Below are 26,919 nucleotides of genomic sequence, written 5' to 3' on the forward strand. Positions count from 1 at the left end.
AAGATTTCCTCCATAGGCCTAAGGAGGTCGATTAAAGAGGCTTTCTCGGCTGCTTTTCCTGTCTTCGGCAGGGCGGAATTCAGAAGAACAATGTTGACGGCGCCCTGGCAGCGTGATAACGTCCGCTCTAAGGTTGAGACAAGAGAAGATACAGCCTTGATTGCACCCAGAATTTCCTTTTTTGCAATGGCGAACTACTTCTCCAAACGAGCATGCAGTTCCCGCATGACTCGAAGTACTCCGTTGTTAGAGTCTTCCTCAAGTGCTTGAGCCAAATGGGGGCCCCGTGGCTGACCCGGCAAGGAACCTGCCATGCACTCACGACGCGTGGGAACGACGACGACTTCCACAACTTGAGTTTCGGCGGCCCCGTCCATCTCTGCTGCACTAGCCTGCACACTCTCGTCGACGTTCTCCTCTGGCTCGCGTTCATGGAGCTCGAACAACTGACGGTTCGCCCGTTTGCGTTCTGGGTGTTCATCTTCCTCGCCTTGATCTCCATCCCCGAACAAAAGGGAAAAGTCTTCACCCGGAGACGAACCGATGGCGCGCTTGCGCTTTTCCGCACGCGGAGATGCTGCATCAGACGGACCACTTCCCTGACTTCGAACGGGAAGCGAGCACGTGTCAGATGGTGGACTGCCTTGGGGTGTCCTGACTGTATTGCTTGAAACCCGCCTGGATTTCTGCCCAGCCGCTGCGGGAGTAGCTTTGGCCGCAACACGAGGAGATGACCGGCATTCCGCGGGGACCTGAGCCCCAGGCGCTTGGCTGTTAGACTTCCGAGATGTCAGAGGTGCCTTCTGCTGAGACAAGTGGCCTCGCTGATTGCCTGAGGCAGCGGGTTTCATGGCTGCAGAACGCGAATGAGCACGCCCTGCCTTCTTCCCAGACCTTTTTCGCGGGGTCATTGAGCCGCAGTAGGAACACAGGATACGCAAAGTCGGGAAGAAAAGGAAAAATGATGGGAAGAGGACTCAATCAGTTGAGAAAACGTGAAAAAGGTGGAAGCACGTCTTTGGTACTAGCGCGGGTTAGGCATGAGCTTATTCTGGTACGAGCACGTGAAGGTTAAAGACATCACGGGCAAGCGCTGGTTTGGTAGGCAGCAGAATAGCACATCACTTTGCTACATCGACGTATCAAAAAAACATTTCCGTTACAACTATGGTACTCCAGCAAAAATTCTGGTCCAATCACTGGCCGGAACCAGAAACGCCCCTCATCCCCGTGCTGAATGGGAAGGGCCAAAAAAGCTGGCAAAATATGGCTGCCCGCGAACTAATGACCCATGGGCCACCGTTCATTGCTGGCAAAAATCCAGCATTTTTTGCCCCCAAAATAGCAACATCATTGCTTTTATTAAATTTATCATAAATCTGACCTTCCTGTTCGGCCGGCGATGGCCGATCGGCCATCGCCGGCCGAGAGTCAGCAAATGACTCTGTCATCATCATTCGATGTTGTCCGGCGCGCGATTGCGCCGGTCGGGTCGGCGGCTTCAAAATGCCGACCTGCCTTTTTCCGCCATTTTTGGCGTTTCTTCCGCCACTGAGGCGGGCCCGAAGAGCATCGCCTTCATTCCAGGCGTACTGGACGATATCCAGGAACGTGATTCCGTCACGACGACTTCGTCCCATTCGACGTTCTATCTCGCGATAGCGCGATACGAGAGACCGGATTCCCGGATTGAGCCCGTCAATGAACATTGTAATTCGTTCATCGGCGTCGTGCACGTTACCGCAACGAAACTCCGCGTCCAACAGACGAGCGCTGTAACGTGTTTCTGATTCTTCCGCATTTTGGAGCACGTCTCGAAGATCGAGTACTGCACCGCTGATGGCGTCGTTTGTGGCGTAAGTGCGTAGCAGGTACTGTACCGCTTCGGGCCAGTACGAAATTCCTCCATCGAATGAGTCCATCTGCATTGTCGCATCGAACTGCGTTCTTGCCTGGCCTTACAGAAAATACTTCACTGCTACCAGTGCCTGGGACTCCTTCATGGAGTTGGTCTCACATTTCTCGACGAAACGAGATAGAAAACCCAAAATCTTAATGGGATCACTCCCGTCGAAATGGAGTTTTGGAGCACCCGTTTGGATGGATCTAATGTGATCCTTGACTTTACGGGTTTCACGCCCACTTCGGCGTTTGTGACGCCTTGTCAGCTTGTAACGGCGATAGTCCAGAGCGCCATCGAAGAGGCGATTTGTGGGTCGAAGCACTTTCAGTCCGGGGTGCTTCTGCCCAAGTTGGCGAACGTGCCTCCCGTCTTGCGGCGTTCATCTGCGGCGCTCAACAGCATCCTCACTCGAAGCTTCCTCGTCATCTGACGGGTCCGACTTGCAGTCGTCAAAATCGTCAAGGGACGGAGGGTATGGATTCCAATCAGGATCATAGCGATCCTTCCTGCTCTTGCGCGATTTTCGCGACTCTCGAGATCTCCTCGATTGCTCGACAATGTGGCGTTCGAAATCTTGAGCTCCTCCTCTCGGAGTATTTTCCGGGCAACTCGGGTTCATCTTGTTCTTCGAGGTCGGCCTCGTCACCTCCATCGTGGAGTTGCTCCTCGACTGATTCGAGTCTTCTGATCATCCGAGCCAGTACATCGCGGGTAGTTATTGTGAGAGACCCGTCGATGGCGTCCGGAATCGGGAAATCCTCCAGAACGGAGTTAACGTCGCCGCGTAGAAGGCGAAGCTCGGCGTCTGCGCCGTCATGACGCGCCTCCATCGTGAAGATCTTATCACGCAGAACCGTGAGAGTATATTCAATGTGAAGTGTACGTTCGCGAACGAGGGCGGCCACAATTGCCTCGACGTTGGCTATCTTCCCAACTTCTGGGTTAAACGCCGCGCTGCTCGCACTAAGCTTCTCCATTATCGGAGTTGGTTGGTCTTGATCTGGCTGCGCATCCTCAACCACCGCTGGGAGCGGATCGGTAACTCTTGGAGTATGTCGCCCATCTGGGCGCGGCGCTCGATTGCTCTGCGTACTGCTCGCGGCTCGAGTCTTGACGCCAGGAAGGCGGGGTTTTCGTGAATTGTTCATCGTGTGTCCACTTCTTCTAGGTCGGGAGACCAAAATGTAGTGCAGTGCACCTCCACACCACCAACGAGGCCGTGAATCTCGCTGTGGAAAGCGCGACGCAAGGCACAGTCACCACCAGGGTGTTCGAGTCCCTCTGTCCGGGTAACTCAGGGGAATCGACGCGGTACCGCGGGTATATCGCTCTGTGCGCGTAGGGGTGCACTCCAGCGGGAGTGCGCTAGAAGGAGTAAACAACAAGAAGAAGAAAGAAGAACGAAGAAGAAAGATAGTGTAGAAATGTAGAAAATAGGGGAAAAAGTAAAGGAAAAACAAGAAAAAGGATGACGACGAAAGGTGCAGGTACCAGACTTAGCCAATTAGATAGGAACCGTTGAGGATCCTACCAGAGATGGGGTCCGATCACCTGATGCCTCTTTACTGTAGCGCCTTCCGACACCCGACCTATATAGACCGAGCGCCGTCGTCGGCGTCGGTTACTAAATGGGTAATTAATAATTAATTATTGTCATTAGAATTACCACTTGGCCATAGACGCTAATTAGCGTAGAAACTTGTGGACACCACGTATGTATACGTGTCGCACACGTGTTGTACACGTATCATATGCGTGTCATACGACTGTCATACACGTGTGGCCCCATGTAGTACACGTGGGGTACCTTCCCAAGTGTGCGCGCACAGTACACGTGTCAAAGGAGGGGAGCGCGGCCCCAAGACGGCGGTGACTAGGCGTACAGTATAGGGTCACTGCACTACACAGGGGCTTCGGTCCCGGCATCGCGCGGGCGAGTAAGGAAAGAGGACGGAAGGGAACCGCGCGGTCAGATAGGTGGCCGCTACGGGGACGTAGCAAAAGGTAAGGAAGGGGGTCTGTGGTACAACAACCGGCGCCCGCAGTGGTTAATAATCTGGCCGCCGGAACGGTGTACACGTGGCGGAGTGCCCACCTGTGCGGAGCGCACGGGCATGCTGAACGGTCGTGACGTGATGTACGTGTGCAGTAGCACACGTGTCGCCCGTGCGGTAGTTTGTGGATATTACGCGTGTGCTGTAACGCACACGTGTAGTAGCACGGCCCGCAGAGTAGTTAGCAACTGTGGGGCTAACATTTTAATTGTGTACAGTACCCGGCACGCACTAGGCGGCAGGTACTGTATTGGGACAGGTGTCTGAGGCATCCCTCTAAGGGGTTAAGAGCTGACACTCGTCCCCAGCAATAAACTGGGGGAACCTCTCCCCCGTCCCCTTCGCGCCTAATCTACGACCGTTCGGTAGTTTTACCAGCGCTGGCTTCTAACCCGTTACCGGTGGCCTCCGTTTACGCATCACGGAGCGACTGCGCATAGCCGGCCACGTGTGCTACTTCCTTTTCGCGAGCTCGTCCGTATCGGTTAATTCGCGCGCGGCGCGGTTGCGTCGCGTACTCCCTCGGCGAAACCTCCGTCTCTCATCAAACCCAGGGACGAGAAGAGATGTCTCACACTCGGTATGATAATTTTATGAAAGGCGGAACCACCCATCAAGTGGAATCAAAGGTGTTCTCTTGTGCAGGTTCTGCTTACCGAGAGATGATTGTACCAATGCCCGTGAAGCGAGGGCAAGAACCCTCACTGCGACCAAGGTGCATGTAGCACAATGAAGATGGCCGCACCAGTACTGGGCGGGAATCGAGAATCGGGAGTCGCGCCTGACCACAGTAGTAAGATGTATACCGACATGTGGGACACGAAGTCAGTTGGACACATGGTCAGCGCATGGCAAGGTGGCCACGAGAGTTCTCATGTGCAGTAGGTGCCACCAGCTAGTATTGTTGTACACGTGGTGCGCGACCGGTCAGTGGGTTAAAACACAGTAGTCAAAGTTTAGTTACTGTAGGCTACGGGAAGCCGGAAGCAGTACGTACCCTTCCCGAGTGGGTCAATTTGGTAAACCACTTTCGTTTTTTGCCACAACGCGTGTATGGCAGCACCAATCACCTTCACAGATTGTTCACAGCCTTCCAGCCATATGAAAGAGCCCGAAAGCTGGCCAGTTTATTGGCTAGAAGACATTAATCAAATTCTTTAACACTAACCTTCCGGACCGCAGCAGTAAGCAAAATTAGGGAAATGGGTTAATTTGGTAATGTACCTTTCTCCGTCGCAAGAACCAAGAGTGCGCCCGCGGCACTGCTCTCATCATAGTCAGATTGCTCCCCAACAGTTAGGACGGGAGTACGATCCTGGAGACATGGCCTCGCCACTTTTCGCAAAGCGGTGCTGCCGTTTCGCTTCCGTTTGCGCTCAGAAGCAGCGAGTCGCTTCGCCTCTTGAACGGCTTCCCGTTCTTTTTTACGCGTCTCTATTTCGATACGCTTCTGCTTCTTTTCTGCGTCTCTTTGCAGCTTCTTCTGCAGCCTTTGTGCCTTCTTTTTGACAGCTTCTCGCTCCTTCGTTTCGGCAGCAACAACCGCTGCTCCCTCTTTCTCCCTTCGGCGGAAAATGAGATCATCGACAGTCAAATAAATTGCCGGCGTTCCACCAGACAGGTCCTTGCCTCTAGTTGCTTCTACCTTTTTGCGGCTGGCAGCCTTGGGCTGCACGGCCTCCATTAAAACTCTGTTAACAGTTTTGCGCCCATGTAGCAAGTACTCAGACGCACGGAGGGCAAGGCATGGCGACGTTTCCTTCTCAAAAATGCTCTTAATCTTTGTAAATGTTTCCCTATCCGTGTGACGACGGGCAACAGCATTGATGCGCGAAGCGACACTGCCGTTTTCCAAACGTCGCTCAATTAATTTTCCTTTTCCTTTAGAGAAACGATCCAAGAAGCGATAGTCCATAGGCCACAAACCGGTCCGCTCGAAGCTTTTTTTGATGGAGTGTACAGTTATCTCGTGGAAGGCTGCTGTACCAACCATCAGACCACACCGAACAGTACGCGTGTCGAGATGGGTAGCTTTGACGATGTTGTCTCTGGCATTTCTTATTGCTCTTTTGTACAATTTGTTGATCTGTTGATGGCATGGCTGCAAGAAGTGTGTGGTGTTTGAAGGCGACTGTACCACTGCACACTTCAAATTCTTGCACTGTTCTAGCCATTGCCATCCTTCACGGGATGAATGGACATCCAACGTGAGACAATACTCGTCTTCTGCTAGAACGAACTTGCGCACGAAGCGGTTAACATGCTCGATCACGAACTTGATGAGCCGTTTTTCCATGCTACCATTTTCAGAGGTCATGACGACCGCGCCATCCGGCCACCACTTTGCGTTTTTCAACCAGGCTAGAGTTGGGATTTCTTCTACAATCTCATCTTTAGTAAGTGGTTCCAGCCAAGAAGACATGACATTCTTTCCAGATACAAGGAAAAAAGGGGGGGCCTTTAGTCCTGAGGCCGAAACGGCGATGATAGCAGTAATGTGCTTATTCATCTTTGAGGCGTGGCATGCTGAGTACCCTCCGTGGTGCGTGTCTGCTGCTCCAAACACCTTCTTTTTCCTCCCATATTCACATGAAACCGCCGTCTCATCAAGGTTCCACAATCGATGAGGGTTCTGAAAAATACCTGGGAAGTCATTCCCGACATCCCGAAGCACTTTTGCGAAGCTGGCAACGTGGTCATAATTTTCTGCATGAAGTTTCGCAACGTCTTTGTTCTCGACGTTCCTGTACGTTATATCCCTGTTAACAGCTCTCCAGTGTCGAATAGCATCAGCCGAAGGCAGTCCAGTGTCAGTGCGGAAGGTCTTCCGTCCGTCTGAAGCAATTTCGTACATAACACTCCTCATATCTTCAACACTCATGGCGAACCCGTGCTTGGCGGCATACTTGATACGGTCCTTGATCATAACGGATTCGTCTCTTGATATGACTGGCTTCCTCCCTGCCCGATTCATGGATGGGGTGAGAAGTTTCTCTTGCAGGGATTCATCTTTCGCCTGCACAGCATAGTACAAGCGGTCAACAGTGGCCCTCGAAACGCCGGTTTGTCGCACCGCTTGTGAGCGCAGTATATCTTTTTTGAGCAATGCGACTGCTTGGGTACGACTATGGGCAGTTGCTTTGTCTCGTGCGACTCGATGGCGCTCAGCAGCGGCTTGTGTAGTCAAAGAGCGCGGCATATCGGTGGGTGCAGCCGAGTAGATTGTTGCGGGACAGGGAATTGCCATCATGGGAAGATGGCAGTAATGCCGTGCTGTCGTGGCGAAAGAGCTCGTTTTTGAATCTGGGCGGGCTTCGGGCTGCACGGACGCCCTCAGAGTGGTGGGAGAGTTTGAAAGAGGTTTAGGCGGGCAAGTTGGGGACCGAGGGGCGAGTAAGAAATACTGTTCAAAACAGATTTCCAAATTGACCCCTTTTCCCAAATTGACCCATTCGGGAAGGGTACAGCTACTGTAGACTACCAGGAGCCACCGCCCCTCCAGAAGGTATAAGACATGTAGGGGTTGTCGCCTCGATTCGAGTGCAGACACGACAAGTAGGGGTTGTCGCCTCGATTCGAGTGCAGACACGCGCCGAGTGCAGATATGAGCACCGAGGCTTGCCGAGGGCCTCATATCGCACGACGCACAGCGTGTCTGCACGATGGGATCGAGGCGACAATATGCTTGTCTATCGGCTGCTACAGCGACTGTCAGCCATTGTAATTACAGTACAATTGTTGGCTTGATTATTGTCTGCACTATGGTGCAGACATTTTCGGCAGTAGTGCGGACATCTGCAATTTTTGCACTGCACTGAACCCCCGCCAAGCCCTTTTCAGTAACATTACGGTTTTCCCCAAAACCTGTGAATGTCACCGCTGTCACGGCGCGTATGTCCCCGTCAGCCGGTAGACAAGAGGGATTTGGAGTGGAGGTACATAGAGACAGTCACGCGTCCCTTTATTCATATCCTCAAACTTCGACCGTACGGATGGTGAGCCATATCGGCTCCCAGCCTGCCACCGGCTATACTGCCCTACACACCAGTATGGCTCTGCGAGTCCAGTGCAGGGTACCCACCTTGTTTTGTGCTTCTCACAGTTCGGACAATTCTACCTGGCGCTCGGACGTAGTGATACCCCTGGCTACATCATTTAGGTACAATCTGTTCTCCCTTTCCGTTCTCGGTTCAGAGATGCAAGCGCTTGTATCAAAGTGCAGACACGATGCACCACCAGACCAGACTGCAACTGTTGGCGTGCTTTCCCTGTCGTTCCTGATGCACTTCTTCCATCCACATCCCCCGTGACGCTTGCCTGTCAGTGGTCGTTTCCTGAGCTGTGAACCGAACGCCCGGACAGTTTCCCATTCCAACCGCTAGCCCCGTCATTTGGCGGTCTCGCCCGATTTTGTTGCGAGCTCCCGTGACAGCCCGTCCCATGGACAGGCCACACAAATACCGTTATCGCTGTTCTTCTGCAGAACTAACACTCATCAGTCCACGGTACCCCTCACCGGCCCCAGTCTGCCGTTGAAACAGTTGAGGCGCACGCCCCAGGACAAGAAGAGGACAATATGCCACTTGCAGCGTAGAAAGCAATCTGCCAAGTGCAAAAGTACAGGTTTTAGGTGGTCAGACATGATCTGTTCTGGGAGTATATGAAATGACCAATTGGGTGGTTTTGTGTATGTAGGCGTGAAAAATCACTTCGCATGTGGCGCGGAGAAACGGGCACAGGCAAACAAGCAATGAACAGAAGATGCTAAGTTCACTCTTCTCAGGTTCTTTCACTCTCTCTGATATGCTGCTCTACTTTAATAGGCGCTCGCCTATGTCAGAATCGCCTGCAAATTGCTGCTGTCGTCTTGCCATTGCCTCGCGTCCTTCCGCATAGAGGTTGCTTGCGCTCTAATGTTTGGCGCAAATGTCATTGTTTGTCACCAGTTGCTGCCACCATACCTCCATTCCCTCGCTTCTGCGTTACATCTTATCTCGCTTTGTTGTGGTTTCCCGGCTGCTTTTCGTTGAAACTTTTGCACGCTTGTTGCATTCATTGACATGGCTTCGAATTGCTTTTTTGTTGCCCTCGTTCGCTGTTGGGTGTAGAACTCGGTATGCTGTACACGTTTATCTAAATGTCCGATGTAGGTATAGCACGTGTGTGCGTTTTGGTGTGGATCTGCTTAGACGCGGAAGCTCGTACGAATAATCGGGATTGGATCCGTTGTAAACAATCCATCTTCGATTTACGATCCAATTCCCAAATGCCATTTCACAGCAGTAGTGCAGTTTTTGCGGCCTTCTGGTACCCTTCTCACTGGTATAATTTGGGTAATTGCATATTTTGGGCACCATTCAAATAACATTCCAGTGGATATCGATCTTCTCGGATCAATCCCACATCCACATCAGATCTTCAAACTTCCACGGCTCTCTGCCGTGGCCCCTCCATCTACTCTGATCGCTCTCACTAGAATGACATGCCGCCCTCCATGCGGACACAAACACTATCCACCAAGAAGCGAATCGCCCAAGGGAAAGTCGAACGCGTTCGATGGGAAAGGGTTTGCCCATGTATCAAAAAGAAAATTCAGCCCTAAACGCATCCCGAAATAACGATGTCTCCCGCACGACCGCAACACGCACCAAGAAAGCCGATGACACAGCCATTACCGTTGAGCCTGAAAAGCTCCTCGATCCCGAAGTGCACCATCCTGATCCGAGATATGTGGGTTCCCGCTTCGAGGAAAACTTCCTTGTCGATCGAGCTCTTGAAGCCGCACTAAAGGGCCTCGCAGTAGGTAACACAACCATGACGTCCGTACACGCACGCATTTGCGCTGGCAGAACCCCAAGTTGTACCAGGGGAGGGCCTTCTGCCGACACCAGCAGAGCTTTTCGAGCGCGAAATCGATGCCTATCCCACCGTGTTGCCAAAACCGTGCCCACGGGCCGGCATGTAGCTCAAACTTACGAGCATTTCGCAACTTTGGAGCGCGAACTCAAGAACGTTCAAGCTGAAGAGCCAGCTCTATTTTCGGATCCTCGGCGCATCTGGAAATGGGACGAAACATGTGTTTCATGGGAGTATGGACGCAGAATTAGATGTTATGCTTCATCATCTTCTAACAATGGAGGAGATAGGAGAAGTATAAGGGACTAAGGCCAGCATGATACTGTCGGAATTTACATTGCAGCTTGTGGAAACATTGCCCCACTGTTTTTGGTAGCATCCGGAAAGAAGGTGGTACAGAGTTGGAAGAAGCCGCTCGAAAAACAAGATTTCTCGAACCAGGAAGGGGTTCATCATTGGTCGTGTCAGAAAGGATGGTTTTCCCCTGACACTGCTTTGCACGTCACAAAGTGTGGTTCAGTATACAAAGAAATAATCTTAAAAAGTCGTGGCGCATATCAACGCACATGTTCGGAAAACTTGCTGAGCCGAGAAGGTCTATTCTTTCATTGGTGGACGGGCACAGTTCCACGAACGAGATTCAATGGCTAGATGCTTGTCAAGGATGAACATCGTCGTCATGAGGCTTCCATCGAATACAACGCACATGCTGCAGCTCTTCGACCAACTGGTCAGTAGAAGGTTTCAACAAACCGTTCGAAGAACACGGGATAAACTACTCGCGATGTGTCACATGTCTTCGGAAAATACAGCCAACAGGATAAAGCTGAGCGTTTCAGGATTCTAGTCTGTCACTGCTGGCAGCGCAAGAAAATCTTTCGTCGCGTGCGGATTATTGCCGATGGACTACAGATTTCTTCATTTCGTAGAACCTTCAAAGGACAAAAGTACCGCTAAAGTATCATGAAACAACCAAAGAAGTGATTACGAAAACGCTTAAGCACCGACAGCAATTTGGAGAAGCGAAAGGACGCGACATATTCTGCTGCAGCAACGTATTCAAAAGTTGGCAGTCGGCTCAAATACAGTGTTTCATGCACTTGGCGGGGTCGTTTCTGTTCTTAACTCTAACTACTAAGTACACAACGTACTGAAAACGCACATCTCTGCCCTAAAAAGGTCAATGGCGACGCAGAAGGCTCGTGAAAATGGCGGTCGGGGCCAAGAGGCGGCTTTGCTCACTTCGAAAATGAGTGGGCCTCCGCTGCGAGCATGGTAGAGTGCGCGAGGCGATGTAAATACTCATGAAGGGGAGTGTAGGGGCAAAAATGCGATAAGAGAGTTGAGGGTTCGAGCAGGGAGAAACACGGGTGTGCTACTGTTTGTGGTATCGTGCGCAATTTTGGAGGGTGAGTTCGCTAGATCATTGAACGATATTCCGATTGGACTGTGGCAGGAGCTTGGCTTTTACCGGTCAAGAATGTTCATTATGCTCTCGCTCGGAGAGAAAAGAGCACTCTGCGGCGGAAAGCTTACTGGATTTGCAGCAATTTCGGTAAGTTGGGCGATGAGGAGGTACCGTTCTCAGAGGCTCCATTTGGGACAGGGCTCAATTTGAGACAGCTTTTTTCAAAACATACTTTCACGTTTTTTCACACATGAGCTGGAGAAGAGTTCTGATCGCGCCAAAAGATACCGTGCCCTCACATACTGTCTACCCGCCACTTTTAAACATGACCCGCCACAGACACTCATGCCCAATACCGCCTTCAATGCGGTCTCAAACCGCAGCATTCAGGCGACAGTCACAACGACGTCAAGACGAGCAGAAAAGGAGAGAGGCAGCCCTTGAACTGCTGAAGACCAATCGTAGTATTAGGGAGACGTCTCGTGTTTCTAACGTCTCGCGCTCAACGGTACACTGAATAAAAACGGCATGTCAAGGGGGTCATAAAGACACACTAACAAAGCTGCTCGACCCCCTTCAACCTTTTGCAGGGCGAAAAAAGGTACTGCAAGATGTAGAGGAGGAACTCATCTGTAACCTGTTGAAGCCTCTCAGAAAGGCTCCGCAATGGACATGCGTACCATGCAAATAATGCAGGCAAAAATATCGAACGACGGCCGCCCCGGTTTTCGCTCATGTGGGAACATTGAAAGATGTTCTTCTTCAAATCGCTAAAAAGCACCCAGGAATATTTGAAGGCCCCAAACGACTCTGTAACTGGGACGAGACCAGTGTGCTTGGAGAATGTGGGAAGAGAGTTAGAAAATTCACATCTGCAACCTCACATCACGGAGGGAGGCGACTGGCCGTCAAAGACCATGGAAAACATGTGACAGCCGGAATTGCAGCCCCTGCATCTGGACTTCTTGCACCCCTTTTTTTAATTGCCTCCGGCAAAAAAAGTATGTCAAGGTGGTTGGAATCCTTTCAGGAACGAAACTTCCATCATATGTCGAACACACTACACTGGCTCACAAAGGCGGACTGGTGCCCGCCGTCAACAAAGATCTGTGTGACAGAAAATGGCTCTATGGATTGATGGCAAATCATCAAGGGACGCGGTGCAGCACATCAACACGTTCATCCGACAACACGTCAGTGCTGACAAGGCTGTTTTCTTCTCCTAGATGGACATGCGTCTCGAAATGCCTTCGAATGGCTTGAGTACAGTGCCCAGAACAACTTAGAAATCGTTCGCCTTCCGGCGAACACGAGGCGTTTTTTACAACCTTGCGACCAAGCAATAAATCTCGTTTTCCAGCAGCAGATTCGGTGTGTGAGGGATGAATTATTGGCAAACTGCCATATCGGGTACGCCAACGTCGCGTTCAAGCTGAAACTGGCCGCAGCAGGGTACAAGGATATATCTGAAGCCGCAATACAGGACTCGTTCATCACGGCAGTATTGTGGCCTATGGACTATAGATTCGCCACGGTAATAATTCACAGGGAGAGAGGACGGGAGATGGTTTTCGAAACCTTCTTTGGCCACTCTCCTCGTACAGATAAATTCGGGTTGCAAGATTTGCAGAGCATGAAACGGCGAACGGCGGATAGGAGGCTTCTACATCGTGTGAAATAGTTGTGTGAGAAAACGTCTTCACCCTCGAACACTCTTGCTCAACTTTCTGTCCTCATTAGTTCGAAGTACTTTACTAACCATATTTTGCGAGACCATAACGGTGCGCAGAGATCTCAAATGCGCTCGAACCGCCCAAATTGGGCACTGGAAGCGGGCAAAGAGGCCAAATACCTGACAGTCAAAACTTTGCTGGAAGTCTTTGAGCAAAAAAAAACCGACTGCTCCCTTAGATGAAACAAGAGGCGCCAAAAGCTATCAAAAGGGAATCAAAGAGGATCTCAAGCCATCGACAAAGAGAACAACATGCTTGCTGTCTCCACCTCGTTCCCGAGAGAGCTGGAGGACCGATTTTCTTCGGTTTTTGAAGATCTGCCCATACGTCAGTGGTTGAGCTGGTCAAGCGCACAAAAATTTCGCGAGCACACAGTTGAGGGATCTGTGTCGCGTAATGAGGCCGCGTCTGCACTTGTGCGACTCTCGCTTCCGAGATAAACTTCGGATTCTTGCTATGGATGTGTCCCAAATTGAGCCCTTTGGAGAAATGTCAGTTCTGAAGGCATGATGAAGTTTGTAAAAAATCATGGATTAAAAGTTTGAAATACTATATTTTTGAGACAGCACAAAGTGTCCCAAACCAAGCCCTTGAGAACAGTACCCAAATTATGCTGGACGAGGTGTGAGGCGCCACTGTGACCAATATTTTCTAAGAGCATCCCCACCAGTGAGTCTAAAGTTGTAAAAAAACGAATTTTTACAACTTTAATATTTTACACCCCTCTTCACTACTCCCACCGTTTCGAAAAGATGCATTACTTTTTACATCGAGATAAATTCGGGTTGTAAAAATCGAGAATATAGCACCAAAATTTAGAACTATGCATTTGAGGTGGCAAACGCTGATTGGTTCAAATTCCATTTTCCCGCGAAGTCAAAGTTGGTTGAAGGGGTCTTGAAGTTGAGCCTCTCTCTCCAGTGGAGAGGCGAGTCTCCACCAACACTCCTCCCCATCCTGTTCATGTCTGCACCAAACGTAAGTTTGTCTGGCAGCCACCGTACGTCTTTCGAAGGGACAGCCGTCACTAGCAGTTGCGCACCTCGCTCTCGTTTTGGGTTGGGCTCGAGATTTGGCTTTTCCCCCGGATAAGAGCCTTTGTGTTTTGGGGGCTCACTGTCGCTGTCCGAAGACAAAACATCCTCAACAATATCGAGAATGTCGTCCTCCACGAAGTCAGAGATGCCAATGGTACTCCGTGGAGGTTGTAAAGGCGTTTGCATCGGACTTCAGTGAGTAGGAGCATGCACTTCACAAGTAGGAGGGTGCGGTTTTTTGCCGGTGGGGTTGACCTGCAGGTCAATGCAGTTCTCGGCAAGGTCTTAAAAAAGCAAAGGTGTATAATAGCGAGAGGCCAATCAAGGCTCGCCAAGTTTCTAAAATATTTAGCACTTTACACTCGCCGGTGGGGATGCTCTAATGAATCGTAATCCTCATGGGGGTCGTCTTTACTCGTCGTCGCCGTCTCGTGGGTCTAAGTACCACTGGTGACAGACTGTAATGCTGACAGTCTGTCCTTGCGGTCCGTCATTTTGTTTGCGAAAAGGCGATATTTTGATAATAAAAATACAGATTACGTGAGTTTCCATAACGTGTTCAAATTATACCAGTGAGACGGGTACATTCAGAATTTACACAAGCTTTGATCGTCTGCAGGTTTTTCATTGTTTGTGCACACGTGTACATGTGGAATTATTTGGCTTGAGAGAGCGGTATGTACAGTGTTGACAATGCACTAAGTCAGGGTTTGAGTGCACAGTGGCACTATTCAGGATGCATACCGTACAGCGCAATGTTCCTTGGATGTCTCTGAACCGGGTTGTTTTGGAACGATGCTGTGATAATTCCTTTCTTCTCGGTGCTTCGGAACTCAGTTCATTAGTCCATTGACCCCAATCCTATCGTTTCCCTTCATTCACCGCTACGTGCGCCTGCGCCTGTACCATCCAAGGACGACACCACTGGCTGCTTGTCCGTGATGGCGCCGGACGGCCGCATGTACCACTCCAGCCGAAAAGGTGAGATTTTCGAGCTCAGGCAAGGCCTCAATGCCACGACGACTAAGGAGAGAAAGAGCTCGCTCAAGCGCACCGTAGCCGCTATGACACTCGGAAAGGATGTCTCATCTCTTTTCACCGATGTCGTAAAGAACACAGCAGGAGATCTCTCTATGAAAAAGCTCGTTTACCTCTACATCATCAACTACGCACAAGCCAAATCAGACCTTGCCATTCTTATCGTCAACACTTTTATCAAGGATGCCGTCGATCCAAACCCTCTCATACGAGCCCTCGCCATACGCACGATGGCACTAATTTCGTTGGAGAAGATCACAGAATATTTATGCGATCCACTGCATGCTGCTCTCAAAGATCAAGACCCGTACGTGAGGAAAACCGCTGCCGTCTGTGTTGCAAAATTGTATGATACCAACCCTACCGTCACAGTGGAAGAGGGCTTCATAACAGAGCTACAAGAATTACTTGCCGATGGAAATCCGATGGTCGTTTCTAATGCCGTCGCGGCCTTGTCAGAAATTGCAAGCGCATCAAACACCCCAACCCTTCTCTCCCTCACTTCCACCACGGTGCCTCGTTTTCTCTCAGCCATGTCGGAGTGCACCGAGTGGGGTCAAATTTTCATCCTCGATGCCATTTCCTCCTACACTCCAGCTGGTGCGGAGGAAGCTGATCTCATGGTTGAACGCATCATTCCACGGCTTCAACACGCCAATGCCGCTGTTGTGTTGGCCGCCGTACGCATCATTGTCAACCTTATGCCCTGCCTTGACTCGAACCAGAAACGTTCGTTCCTCTGCAAGAAGATGGCCGCGCCGCTCATAACCCTGCTAACATCGCCTCCGGAACTTCAATTCGTCGCTCTACGGAACATAGGTCTTCTGGTTAGCGAATATCCCGATCTATTATCGTCCAATGTGCGAGTCTTTTTTGCCTCCTACGCAGATCCGTTGTACGTGAAGACCGAGAAACTCAATATTCTTGTGCGCCTTTCAAGTGTGTCAAATTCTAATAGCGTATTGTCAGAATTGATGGAATACGCTAGCGATGTCGATGTTATTTTCGCGCAGCAGGCTATTAGCTGCATAGCTCGTATTGCGATTCGACTTGATGTCGTTTCTGAAAAATGTGTCTCATTTCTATCTGAGCTTTTGAAACGGCAAGTTGCCCACATCACAGAACAGGTGGCTGTGGTATTGAAGGACGTTTTGCGCGCATATCCCGATCGCTTCTCTGAGATCATTACGCAAGTTTGTGAAGCGTCCGAGCATATAGATGACCCAGTTGCGAAAGCTGCGTTGGTATGGATCATCGGCGAATACGCTGGTCATCTCCCTAGGACTGTCGAGATGCTACAGGTGATCACAAACGCCATTGATGAAGAAGCTACCCCTGTGCAGCTGCAAATGCTCACTGCATGTGTGAAAGCATACCTTGCAGTCGGTCCGGGCGCCGAGGAAGTGTGCGCAGGGGTTCTTCACTACGCGACACATGAATCTGAGACAGTCGACGTGCGCGACAGGGGATTTATTTACCAGAGGCTGATATCCTGTGGTGCGGATGCAATTCAGCAAATCGTGCTAAGCAACAAACTCGGGGTCGAAGATATCACAGGAACGCTACCAGACGAATTGCAAAAAGAACTCTTGCGCTCTCTATCATCTGTTGCCGCAGTATATCACAAGCCGGCGAAAACATTTGCAGGAGGCCGAAGAAGAGGTCCTGTTGTGCAGCCAACTGGTGACATGGGAGAAGAAGACCTCCTGGGTCTAGAAGAAGCAGCAGATGAGGCATCACAGGGCTCCTCTTTTCCAGCAACTGCGGACAGCACAGCAACTAGTTCGAGACAATTCGGGGATTCCCTTTTAGATGACATTTTGGGAGGGGTCGTGTCACCGGCTGCTAGCGCACCGGCTGCGTCTTATCCTGAGAGTAATTTGCTATCAAGTCTGGGGATGGCAAGCCCGGGCACCCCTCAGGCAGCGACCAACACCGTGATGCATACCCAAAGAAACGTCCTTCTGCCTGCCGAGCGCGGCAAAGGGCTTCTTATCACAGGTGGCCTGTCTAGAGACGGAACTGGTGCGATTGAATTAGACCTCGAGTTTCACAACTCAAGTTCACTCCCTATGGGAGACTTCGCAATACAGTTCAACAAAAACTTGTTTGGCCTAGTCCCGGATGCTCCTCTCCATGTGCCATCTCCCCTAGGTCCATCCTCATCTTATCGAACCCAGGTCCCCTTGCGGCCCGGTGGCGATGCTGATGCAAGCAAGAAGTTCTTGCTGCAAATAGCTGTTAAATTCTCTCCTGGAGGTGTTGTCTACTTTGCTGAAGACGTATCAGATCACATTGCCGCGGTCCTAAACAAACAAGGAGGCTTGCTTTCAAAACCTGATTACTTGTCCGCGTGGAAAAGCGTTCCGGATACTTCAGAAGTCAGGGGGCCAGTCACTTTCAGCGATGATGCAATCACGTCGGTGGGCTGGATTTCGACAAAGCTAGCTTCAAGTGGCATCTTCACAGTGGCAAAGCGGATGAGTGCGAAACCACCAGTGTTGTACTTGTCGAGTGTGGCTATGGGTCCGTCAAAAATCGTCATGTTAGCAGAGCTTACTCTACCGGGCGAGAGGGGTAGCAACGTTGGGGCAATTGCGTCCAGGATTACCTCTGATATAGAAGGGAGCGTATCGGCATTGGTCAGTTTCAATGAAACATGTTCTGATCTCCTGGGAAGGCCGTCGTGACAGAAACCAACGGTCCATGCTCAGAACAAATAGAACTTACAGATTTCTTGTAAATCTTAATAACTTCACGTCCTGCCATTGCACATTGTAGTTGAGTGCGATTGAAGTCCACAGCCCTTTTTGAGATCGAGTCTACTTTCTGATATCTCTAATCGATTCCGGACCGAGATAATAAAAGCTAGGTTGTTTCATCGAGCGCTGACATGGGACATTATCGAATGACCGTATTGTACACAGCACGAACAATCGTTCCGGTAAGCTTTGCGGCACAACCCAACACGATGGCACGGAATGCTAGTTCCCCAGCATTCGAGGGCCGCACTTGGTCCAACACCTCCATGGCGCTACGCTTCAACAGGTCAACGTCCTGGGAATTATCTATGACGATATCTGCACGACGAACCTTCACTTCGAGCGGAATCTGACTCTCAAGACGTTTCTTCGCATCATGTTCAGAAAGACCTTTCTCATTTCCATCCCTTGCAAGCATTCGAGCTAACTGTTGGTCTTTGCTACATGCGACGACAACAACCTTTGAGCAAAAAGGCAGCAGCGTTTTCGACTCGAAGAGAAGCGGAGTATCTAAGACAACAATAGATTTCCACTGCAGGAAAATAGCTTTCGCGAGGCGCGAAAGCATGGTGAAGATGATGAAGGGATGTATGCGGAGATTGAGCGCAGCTCGTGCTCGTTTGTCGGAGAAAATAAGACGTCCAAGTGCCGGACGGTTCAACGAGCCATCCTCTGCGATGATGGACGGTCCGAAGTAGCGATGGATGAGCCAAAGCGCTGGCTTGCCAGGTTCTACTACCTCTCGAGCTATGGCATCGGCATCAATCACGCAGACATCGGCAGACCTCCAGAGCGAGGCGACCGAGGTCTTGCCGCTTGCGATTCCACCTGTCAAACCGACTATTCGCGGCATCGCGAGTTCGCAACGATTTCAATCTCAGCAACAACAGCACCAGATGCACCTGGCCACCGGACGGTGAAGTGAATTTCAGGCTTGCGAGGGCACTTGCACTGCAGTAACTGCAGTGCTTCAGCTCATCATCGACAGGTTGAGTCACAAGAGTTGGGCTTTACAGAGAAAAGGTGCCCAGCAGGTGGACGTTTTTACAGCACAGTACCAAGGGTACAGTTGTAACATGTTGGCTATTGGACATGGTGTCACTGTCAGTGGTGGGGGGCAGGCTATTCTACAGGCGAATGAAGGACAGGCATGTGTAGCCTTGGAGTTGCCACTCCCGCTGTTTATTCCCTTGCCGATGACCCCCTTTTTCCAGATGAGTCTGCGTTTTATGCTGTTTATATATCCTGCCGGATATCCCTCTGCCAAGGTAATTAGATGCTTGCGAAGCCCCCCGACCAATTCGACGCCTCGATGTTGGACGTGGGCATTCTTCCTAATTAGAGTAGCCCTTCCGAACGTACTCGAATTACTCGAGCTCTTCTGAGTTTTCGTTGCCTTCTCTACCATCTAGACGTGCCCGTCGTAATGGCGTAGGAGCGCGGGCTGTCGTCCATTACAGTGTGCCAGCCATGTGCTTCACAACAGTACAGGGGGGGGGGGACGCCCATTAGTGCCGCTTTTACTTATGCCACCCTCCCACTACAGTCGGTGACCACCTGTAAAAATGATGCAATTTGGGATGTATGATAAATTTGTGGGGTACCGAGTCAAGTGTGCGTTGTGAGAAAATGTTTCACCGACAAGCCGTGGGAGCACATTTTTGTGTTATCCCGAAAACTTGGCATTCGCAGCTCCCTTGTGCACTCCCTCCTCAAGCGGCGCCTTCCCCACCCGTCTTAGTTTCTTCGTTGTCAAGTTTGCTTGCTGCTGCCCAAAACGAGGCGTGGGCTGGTGGATAATGGAGGCTCGGGAAATCGCAACGGCGGATCCATGCTTGCGCGATGGTCCACCGCTTGAAAGCTGCTTTGCTTGTAACACTGCGGACAAGCGCAGACCGAGCCTCCCGATCAGACTTACACCTCAGCAGATCACGGTGCGGGCTAGAGTATATACTGATGATCTGGAAAACCCCTTTGCATCTATTGACGACTCGCATTCCCATGTCGTCCATCTGTAGACAATGTGTCGTGACAAAAAAAATGGTTGGCATATCATCATCAATCCACGAAAGTACGGAAAGGGGCAGTCAAGTCGCACATTGCAAGCATGGGCTACAAGAGTGCGTGCAATCCCTAGGAAACTGATTTCACGTACATGTATCATTTGCGAGACAAAACCACGCCTTACCACAATATCGAGAGACACTTCATCTGATAGCGAAAGAACTCGCAATCCAACATGCGACTGGACTTTGTACAACGTCCTTCAGAGTTCACCAAGTGTGCAGTCCACATGGATATCGGAAATGACGCGGATCTGTAAATGAAGTGCGCTTGAGATGGGACAAGCTTCATCAATCGCGGCACCTCATAACGCCACTTGCAGATTGCTTTGTCGATTTCACTGGTACCATAAAACATGGAAGCAAATCTCGCTTTCTGAAGTACTGTACTAGAAACAACCGAGAGATAGTATATCCGTGGAATGGCTTATTAGCATTGACTGATGACAATGTTGTCGTGTCTGGAAGCCTTTATGAAGCCACCTTCGAGCCATACTTCTCTATTCAAATAGATATTATGAACGCACTTCATTACAGGGGGGACAAAGTCGACAGAAGGACGTCACTGCTGAAAATTGTAACAGGAAAAATGAGAACTATCCTGCGGCCGTGGCTGAAGGGACCAAGGGCAAAATACTTGCATCAGATACATTTGCACATTGACGACCCATCGCGAGTGATTACTCACAAAGTAGCCGAGCAGAGACGCAGAGATGCCGGCAGGAGCAAGTTAAATTCCCGTACCGGCGATGAGGGCTATAATATGAGCACTACAGTTAACAGACTCGACTTTCTAGACAACCTAAATGTGCCGTGGTCAACTCTCCTAAGTGACAGGTCGTACAAAGACGAGCTTGCTTCACTCCATTTGTTTTGTGCTGCGATTGCCGCATTCGACGTTATGAGTGAGTCGAACTATAAGACAAAGTTCAAGCCCTGTATGTATTTACACGATGGGATGTTTTCCCTTCAAGGAGATTTCAGCAATTGCGCTCCGAGGGACTACATTCCAAGAAGGCATACGCCAGACTGCGACAATATTCTGAAGGGTTCCGTGATGCTTAAAAAGAAAAGCGTTGCAGAAGGGCAGGCAGTTTGTGATGATCTTTTTATCATTCCCAGAACAAAGTGCTTGATTTTTAGAACAGATGGAGGGACGGAAATCGGCGAAATGGACATTAGTCACGGAGAGTCAGAAACCAGGTTCGTAACAGTGGTGGCGAATTATGTCGTGCAGGAGTTAAGTGTTTGGAAGTCGTCAAGGGGTAGCTCGTCATGCACTCGAAATTGTGCTTCTGTGATAGTATCAGATGACACAGATGTGTTCATGATTATGATGTGCAACCCACAGCTTTATGGCTTGGGTATAAAGCATGTGCTGAATGACACTGTTCATGACGTTGATGAGGCAAGGAGAGTGCTTCGTAAGGCAGAGTTAACCGGAGAAGCGTCTGCTCTGGTGTACAATCTGGCAGGCTCAGACTATTTGCCGTATATATATGGAGTAGATCATGAGGTATTCTTAATGGCCTTTGTTTGGTTTAGACAGCATTTAGGAGGACTGAGCACTCCTGCTGAGCAGAATGTCGACCAGTTTGCACTATATTTTTGTTTGGTGTTCCTTTTCAAACGCGGCATCAGAGTTCTTTGCAATTCTCTACAGTACAAGAGCAAAATGGCATTTTTATGCACTCAAGTTCGAAGCGGTTTGAAGGGCTCTAAAGATGTTGAGGTGTTGAAAAAAGAGGTGTTCGTGTCAGAGCATTCTGTCGGGTCGACACTATGGCAGCGAGACGTGCGCAATTTTGTTGCAGATTCGGCAACCTGTTCAAACGAACTCCTACCACCTGTTGGACATTTGATGTTACATGCCAAGAGGGCACAGTTCGTGGTTTTTAAATATTGGGGCGAGTCCGAGTCAAAGGACCTTTCACCATCTCGTGTAGTTGGGTGCAGTCCCACTTATGGATATGAAAATGATGGGGGCGTGCTGTTGGAGGATGTGGACTGTTTTTATCGTACTCAGAGGAATATTTCCTGTGCAGTACAGTTCTGCCGCTGCAAGGGAGACTGCTCTACGAAACGTTGCCTCTGTAACAAGAAGGGTAAGAAGTGCATAGGATGTCAATGCAATGAATTTATTTGTAGCAACAGAGTTAAAACGAGACATGAACTAGAAATAATTGACTGTATCGCTCAGAGTTCACTCTCTGAACATGGTGCGGAAAGGTCCGTTAATACTGGGCCCCTGGCCTCAGAAGTGGAGGTAGAGCTAGTGGAGAATGACGATGAAGATGGCAACCAATCTGCCAGGGACGTTGTTCAAATCTTTGGTGCTTCCAGTTCGCAGAGCTCTTCGTCTGGAGAAATAGATTTGACAGAACTAGAAGATGTGAGCGCTTTACTCTAAACGTTTAAGGGTCAATTGGAGATTGTAGGGGACTATGTAAAGATGGCGAATGGAGCGTAGCTAGGCAGTAGGGGAAAGACTGGAATTTTCGACAAGCAGCCACATCGGGAAGAAACGGATTAAAGAAGTGAGAGCGGAAGGGGATACTGTATGTGGTGGTCATACGAGGAGCAATTGTAGCAGCCGATGTTTTGGGAGTGTGATTCCGTTAAGACCACAAATGCTTCTGACATAATGCACGAACAAGGACAAGGAAATGGCGTGGTTCCAAAGGGAAACGAAACAAAGACAAAGTGTGTTCACATGTTTGGAACAGTGAGCACTTGATATAGAATGATGTACTGTAGAAACAAGACTCAAAACGAGTCGAGATATGGTACTGCAGAATGCAGAGGCAGTTTTCGGGATCAGAATGGATGTACGGATTTATGATGGCGCTTTATGCCGCGGTCTAGAAATGAACCTTAAACTTTCGAAGTACAGCTCTAACATCTTCTACTTCTGTCAAACCTACTTCTCGGCTTGCCGCGGTGTTTGGTCGTCCAGCTTAAGTTGCCGTAGAAGTCAATTAGCTTCATGACTGCTCACGAGTGCGGAATGTCCATTCTCGTTGTGATGCATATTAATTAGAAAGATATGTGGCAAAATCGTCTAAGGCAGAATAATCTCCCCGGAGCTCTAGCGGGAATGCCCGCAGAAACGCCTCGTTGTGTATATCGACCTTTTCTGATTGGCATAAAGCATAGCGGGTCCATACGAAGTACATTTCTTGGACATCTTGAGGCGGTGGGTTTTTCATGAGAGACTCCCGATTGGACCAAACAAACAGTCGGACAGTGTGGTAAATGTTTGGCTTAGGCTTGACTCGGTCGCCTGAAACGAGGACTTGCTCGTTTTGGAACGGAATGCAGCCTGGAGGAATAGTCACTAAAAGATGCCCTTCCGAGTTTAACTTGTGTAAATGCGACATCACTTTATACCTATTCGAAAGTGGAAGTAGTGCACATCTGCAGAATGGTGTTGTTCTCCTAGTTCCTCTCTCAAACTTCAGTAATACTTCGTTAATTAAATCTTTTTCGAATGGAGGATTTGCTGCGCCGCCCTCAACTATCTCCTCGTTGCTTTCCCATGTGCCTTTGGAACCTAATTGGACATCTTCCACATCAGCGCTGCAGTACGCTTCCAGTACATCGCTGTGATTGAAGCAATCTGCAAAGAGTTCCGTGTCTACCATACTTGTAAAGCGCCACAGAGCATACAATGAAGGTGTTACAATCCATGAAGTTATAAACGAGTTTAATCTCATTTTCCGCTCTAGAGCCTGTAAAAGTACGGCTTGAAAGGAACTAGAGGAGGCCCCGGGCATTTCATCTCCGTTCGCCACCATAACAGACCGCAGTGAGCCGTCGTTTTGCCCATCTTGTAAGCTTGTTCTGCAATAGCCTCTCCACATCTTGTCTGCCAATGCCCAAGAAAGTAAAAACTCACGATGCTGGAGCGTTCCAGGCGATTACAAACGCACCTTATAGTACCGATAAATGCTGTTGTCCCCCCTGAGAGGCATGTTGATGACTGTTATGGGCATGTGACTGTCCATAGAGCCCAAAAGGAATTATTCAAAACGTTTGCTCGCTTTTCAGAGCTCTGCGGGAAATGAGAGTAGTTCCACCACTGGATATGTAAATGCACTGGATCTGCGAAGGACACAAAATGGAGAGAAGACGGTGCTGGAGATAATGGAGTCTCGGGAAGATGAAAACGGCGGTGTGCACACCTCGCTGTGTAGCATGTTTTCAGGGCGGACTGCGAGCGAACGAAATGGCCATTTCGTAATAAGAACGCAGATCTGAAAGCAGCTTACTCTTGAGTGTCGTTTTCTTGCCTCAAAACTGAATTTTAAGAAAGTGAAAGGGAGTTGTCTGGCGCTTTCCATCCCAAAGTCCTCGAAGAATTCTCTATCGAAGGCCAATTGGCGGTCGCTCTCTTGCCGCCAAGGTGATGACCGTTACCTCAACCTATTTTTCATTGCTTTTTTTCAGGTATTAGAACCTTGGAAAACAACCCCATGCATCACGATTTGCATCATGTAAGCGCCAGGCCAGCAGGTGGTCACCGACTGACTAATGCCGGCCAGGCGCACGAACACAAAAAGTGCCACGTGTCACACTGGTCCGGGTGTTATGCTGCTTTTTGCTGTTATGCTGTTTTTGAGACGGTTCAGGGTGTGACGAACTCAACTACAACGCAATCAAGTGATGAAGATGGGGGCGCAGAGGGCGAGGGAGAGAGAAGGACTGTTCCCTCTGTCGTTGAGATCGCGGAATTGTTTGGAGAGCTGGAAGTTTTGGCGACTGAATGCCAAGTTTCAGACGCTCTATTGTATCTGAGGTCGGCAAAGCGCGCATTTCTCACTGCAAAACACTACAGTGAACCAACACGGAGCAGGCAGACGTTAATTACCTAGTGTCTATCCGACTGGGGCTTGTCCTCATATCCCTAGCGTTTGTATGGTTTCCATATATGGAACCTAGGGCTTTTTCAGAAAATCGCTCAAATGCCGTTTGGTTCCATATATGGATCCTTACGGCTATATCGAGGGCTTCCTTTGGGTACAGATTGAGCATATAATGCCTGCTCAGATAGGTTCTTCCACAATTCGAGCTCGTTTCTGACAGTGAGCTGATTCAGATGCATCTTCAACATATGAAATCAAACACTTCCAACCTATGCTAAGACTGCCATCGCTCGCACTGTGCAGTGTTCTGTGCACGAAGGCAGTCATAAACGGAGATGATGCAGGGGGTTTTGTACAAGTTGGTCAACATTGTCGCTACAAAACGCCGTGGCCCAGTAAAAGCCTTTTTTGCGAAATACTGAAAATGGACCTCTGAGAGAGTCAAATTGTCCCAACTTCCACGCCTTGAAAACGCACGTTTACGATTGTTAATTCTGTTGTGCTCCCGTGCAGTTGCTTATGGGCTGGCTGGCATTAAGCAATCTGGCGAAGTCTCGCTTGAACCAACCAGAATCTGATGGAGTTATACGGTCCAGAAACTAAGGTTCCATATATGGAACCTTAAAATCGCACGCTAGGGATATGAGGACAGCTCTTTTTTTGCAAAAAAAATTCAAAAAGCTACCTTGAGCACTATTTCCTTAACGTGCTTGTTTTCGGCAATAGCATCTTGCAGAACACCAGGATAGCAGCTTTGAATGCGCAAAAAGCTTAATAATATAATGCAGATTGAGTACTAAGTTGCCTTTTTAAACTGCCGTTTTTGATTTCGAAGTTATTTTACATGCGGTTTTAGGGTGGTTTAATAAAGCTTCTTTTCCATACATATCTAAAAGCGACCACCGAGAACATGCAATTTTCACATAGTTGTTTCTGGTCCCAAGTCAGAAGTCAAGTACGGTGGTGGGGGTATCATTTTCTTTCTTGTCGGGGAAGTCAAGAATAAAATAGGTCGAATACTGTCCTCATGTGAGGGCAAATGTCCTCACATGGGGAGGGGACAATGGTCGGATAGGCACTAGTGCATGAAAATAGATGTGACGACGTCACCTACTAATGCCATCTCCCAATAGTGCTATTTTTGGGGTCTCGCACGGGGCGGCAATAATGGGTAGGGTCCCCTGTACAGTTAAGGATTTGCCATTGATGCTCATATTGAGATCGTCTGGTGGTACGGGCGCTGGTCGACAAACACAGTGAATGAGTACAATGTACTCCCGAAGCACCGCTTCGGACTTATCCCTTTTTTTCCTCACTCACTAGCTTACCCCTCTCTACTCGTGAGGTACTACTTCTCTCTTATATAGTCAGCATCCCGCTACTCTCCAGCATCCTGCTGGTCCTCCAGCATCCCGCTGATTCTCCAGCGTCCCGCTAGTTGGTTCTCTCCCCGCGACCGTAGCATTCCGCACTCTACGCGTCTGCGCTCGTTTCCTTTCTGATATTCCCAAAGGTCGAGCTTACACTCATCTACGATTCAACCACTCGACCTTTCCCCTCTTTCCCAGAGATCGCAATGTAAACGTAAACTGCTCAGGCAGATATACACGCCACTGCGTGTATTTAATTACCAGCACTCAACAGTCTGTCCTAATTTTTCCACAACAGTACAGTAGATAGATCCCGAAGCGCCTCTGGTGATACGTGTGACATGTGCACACGTATGGAACAGGGCCAGAAACCTTAACAGGCAGCGCCATTCCCACACACCCCTATGTGATTTTCAAATCCACCCCGATTCTTGGTTGCCAATGGCGTACGTCCTTTCCCTACCCCGCCGCAGCAGAGCTATCGCCTCTATCGCGACTACCCGTCGCCGGTCGATCAGAAGACTCCCCTCCTTTCCAGTCCGCGCCCTTCGCTTGCCGTCCGCATCACAAAGCGCTACCCAGATGACAACACAACCGCTTCGAGTATTGTCATGGAACATAGACATGGACACGCAGCCTATCAAACTCCGAGCTCGTGCAGTCGTCGCCCAGATTCGCAAATTGAAGCCTGATGTCGTCATGCTGCAAGAGGTCACTGAAGAGACCTTGCCGGTGCTCAGATGGAGCTTAGAACACAAAGGAAAGCCGAAAGATTCTAGCAGTGCGCACATCCTCGCTGTAGATGACAGTAAACAGACTGAGATAAAGGA

At 49.6% G+C, this 26,919-nt stretch overlaps 7 protein-coding genes; 3 read left to right on the forward strand and 4 right to left on the reverse strand.

Moving 5' to 3' along the window:
* Positions 1-9,350: 9,350 nt before the first annotated feature.
* CHC_T00006502001 (hypothetical protein) lies at positions 9,351-9,533 on the reverse strand. The gene has a single exon (XM_005718561.1). It carries the CDS (start codon positions 9,531-9,533, stop codon positions 9,351-9,353), a length of 183 nt encoding a protein of 60 aa, XP_005718618.1.
* Positions 9,534-9,536: 3 nt separating this feature from the next.
* Positions 9,537-9,773, reverse strand: CHC_T00006503001 (hypothetical protein). Its single transcript, XM_005718562.1, has one exon. It carries the CDS (start codon positions 9,771-9,773, stop codon positions 9,537-9,539), a length of 237 nt encoding a protein of 78 aa, XP_005718619.1.
* A 3,359-nt stretch (positions 9,774-13,132) lies between these two features.
* CHC_T00006504001 (hypothetical protein) lies at positions 13,133-13,267 on the forward strand. Its single transcript, XM_005718563.1, has one exon. It carries the CDS (start codon positions 13,133-13,135, stop codon positions 13,265-13,267), a length of 135 nt encoding a protein of 44 aa, XP_005718620.1.
* Positions 13,268-13,298: 31 nt separating this feature from the next.
* Positions 13,299-13,484, reverse strand: CHC_T00006505001 (hypothetical protein). Its single transcript, XM_005718564.1, has one exon. It carries the CDS (start codon positions 13,482-13,484, stop codon positions 13,299-13,301), a length of 186 nt encoding a protein of 61 aa, XP_005718621.1.
* Positions 13,485-14,932: 1,448 nt separating this feature from the next.
* On the forward strand, positions 14,933-17,911 carry CHC_T00010217001 (Beta-adaptin-like protein). XM_005718565.1 is given in 2 exon segments: positions 14,933-17,719; positions 17,720-17,911. 1 exon segment carries the CDS (start codon positions 14,933-14,935, stop codon positions 17,717-17,719), a length of 2,787 nt encoding a protein of 928 aa, XP_005718622.1. The 3' UTR covers positions 17,720-17,911.
* Positions 17,912-17,930: 19 nt separating this feature from the next.
* Positions 17,931-18,359, reverse strand: CHC_T00006507001 (hypothetical protein). The gene has a single exon (XM_005718566.1). The coding sequence runs from the start codon at positions 18,357-18,359 to the stop codon at positions 17,931-17,933; it is 429 nt and encodes a 142-aa protein (XP_005718623.1).
* Positions 18,360-18,377: 18 nt separating this feature from the next.
* On the forward strand, positions 18,378-18,716 carry CHC_T00006508001 (hypothetical protein). Its single transcript, XM_005718567.1, has one exon. It carries the CDS (start codon positions 18,378-18,380, stop codon positions 18,714-18,716), a length of 339 nt encoding a protein of 112 aa, XP_005718624.1.
* Positions 18,717-26,919: the final 8,203 nt, after the last annotated feature.

This window comes from Chondrus crispus, genomic scaffold (assembly GCF_000350225.1).
Source record: "Chondrus crispus Stackhouse genomic scaffold, scaffold_43, whole genome shotgun sequence".
Lineage (NCBI taxonomy): Eukaryota > Rhodophyta > Florideophyceae > Gigartinales > Gigartinaceae > Chondrus > Chondrus crispus.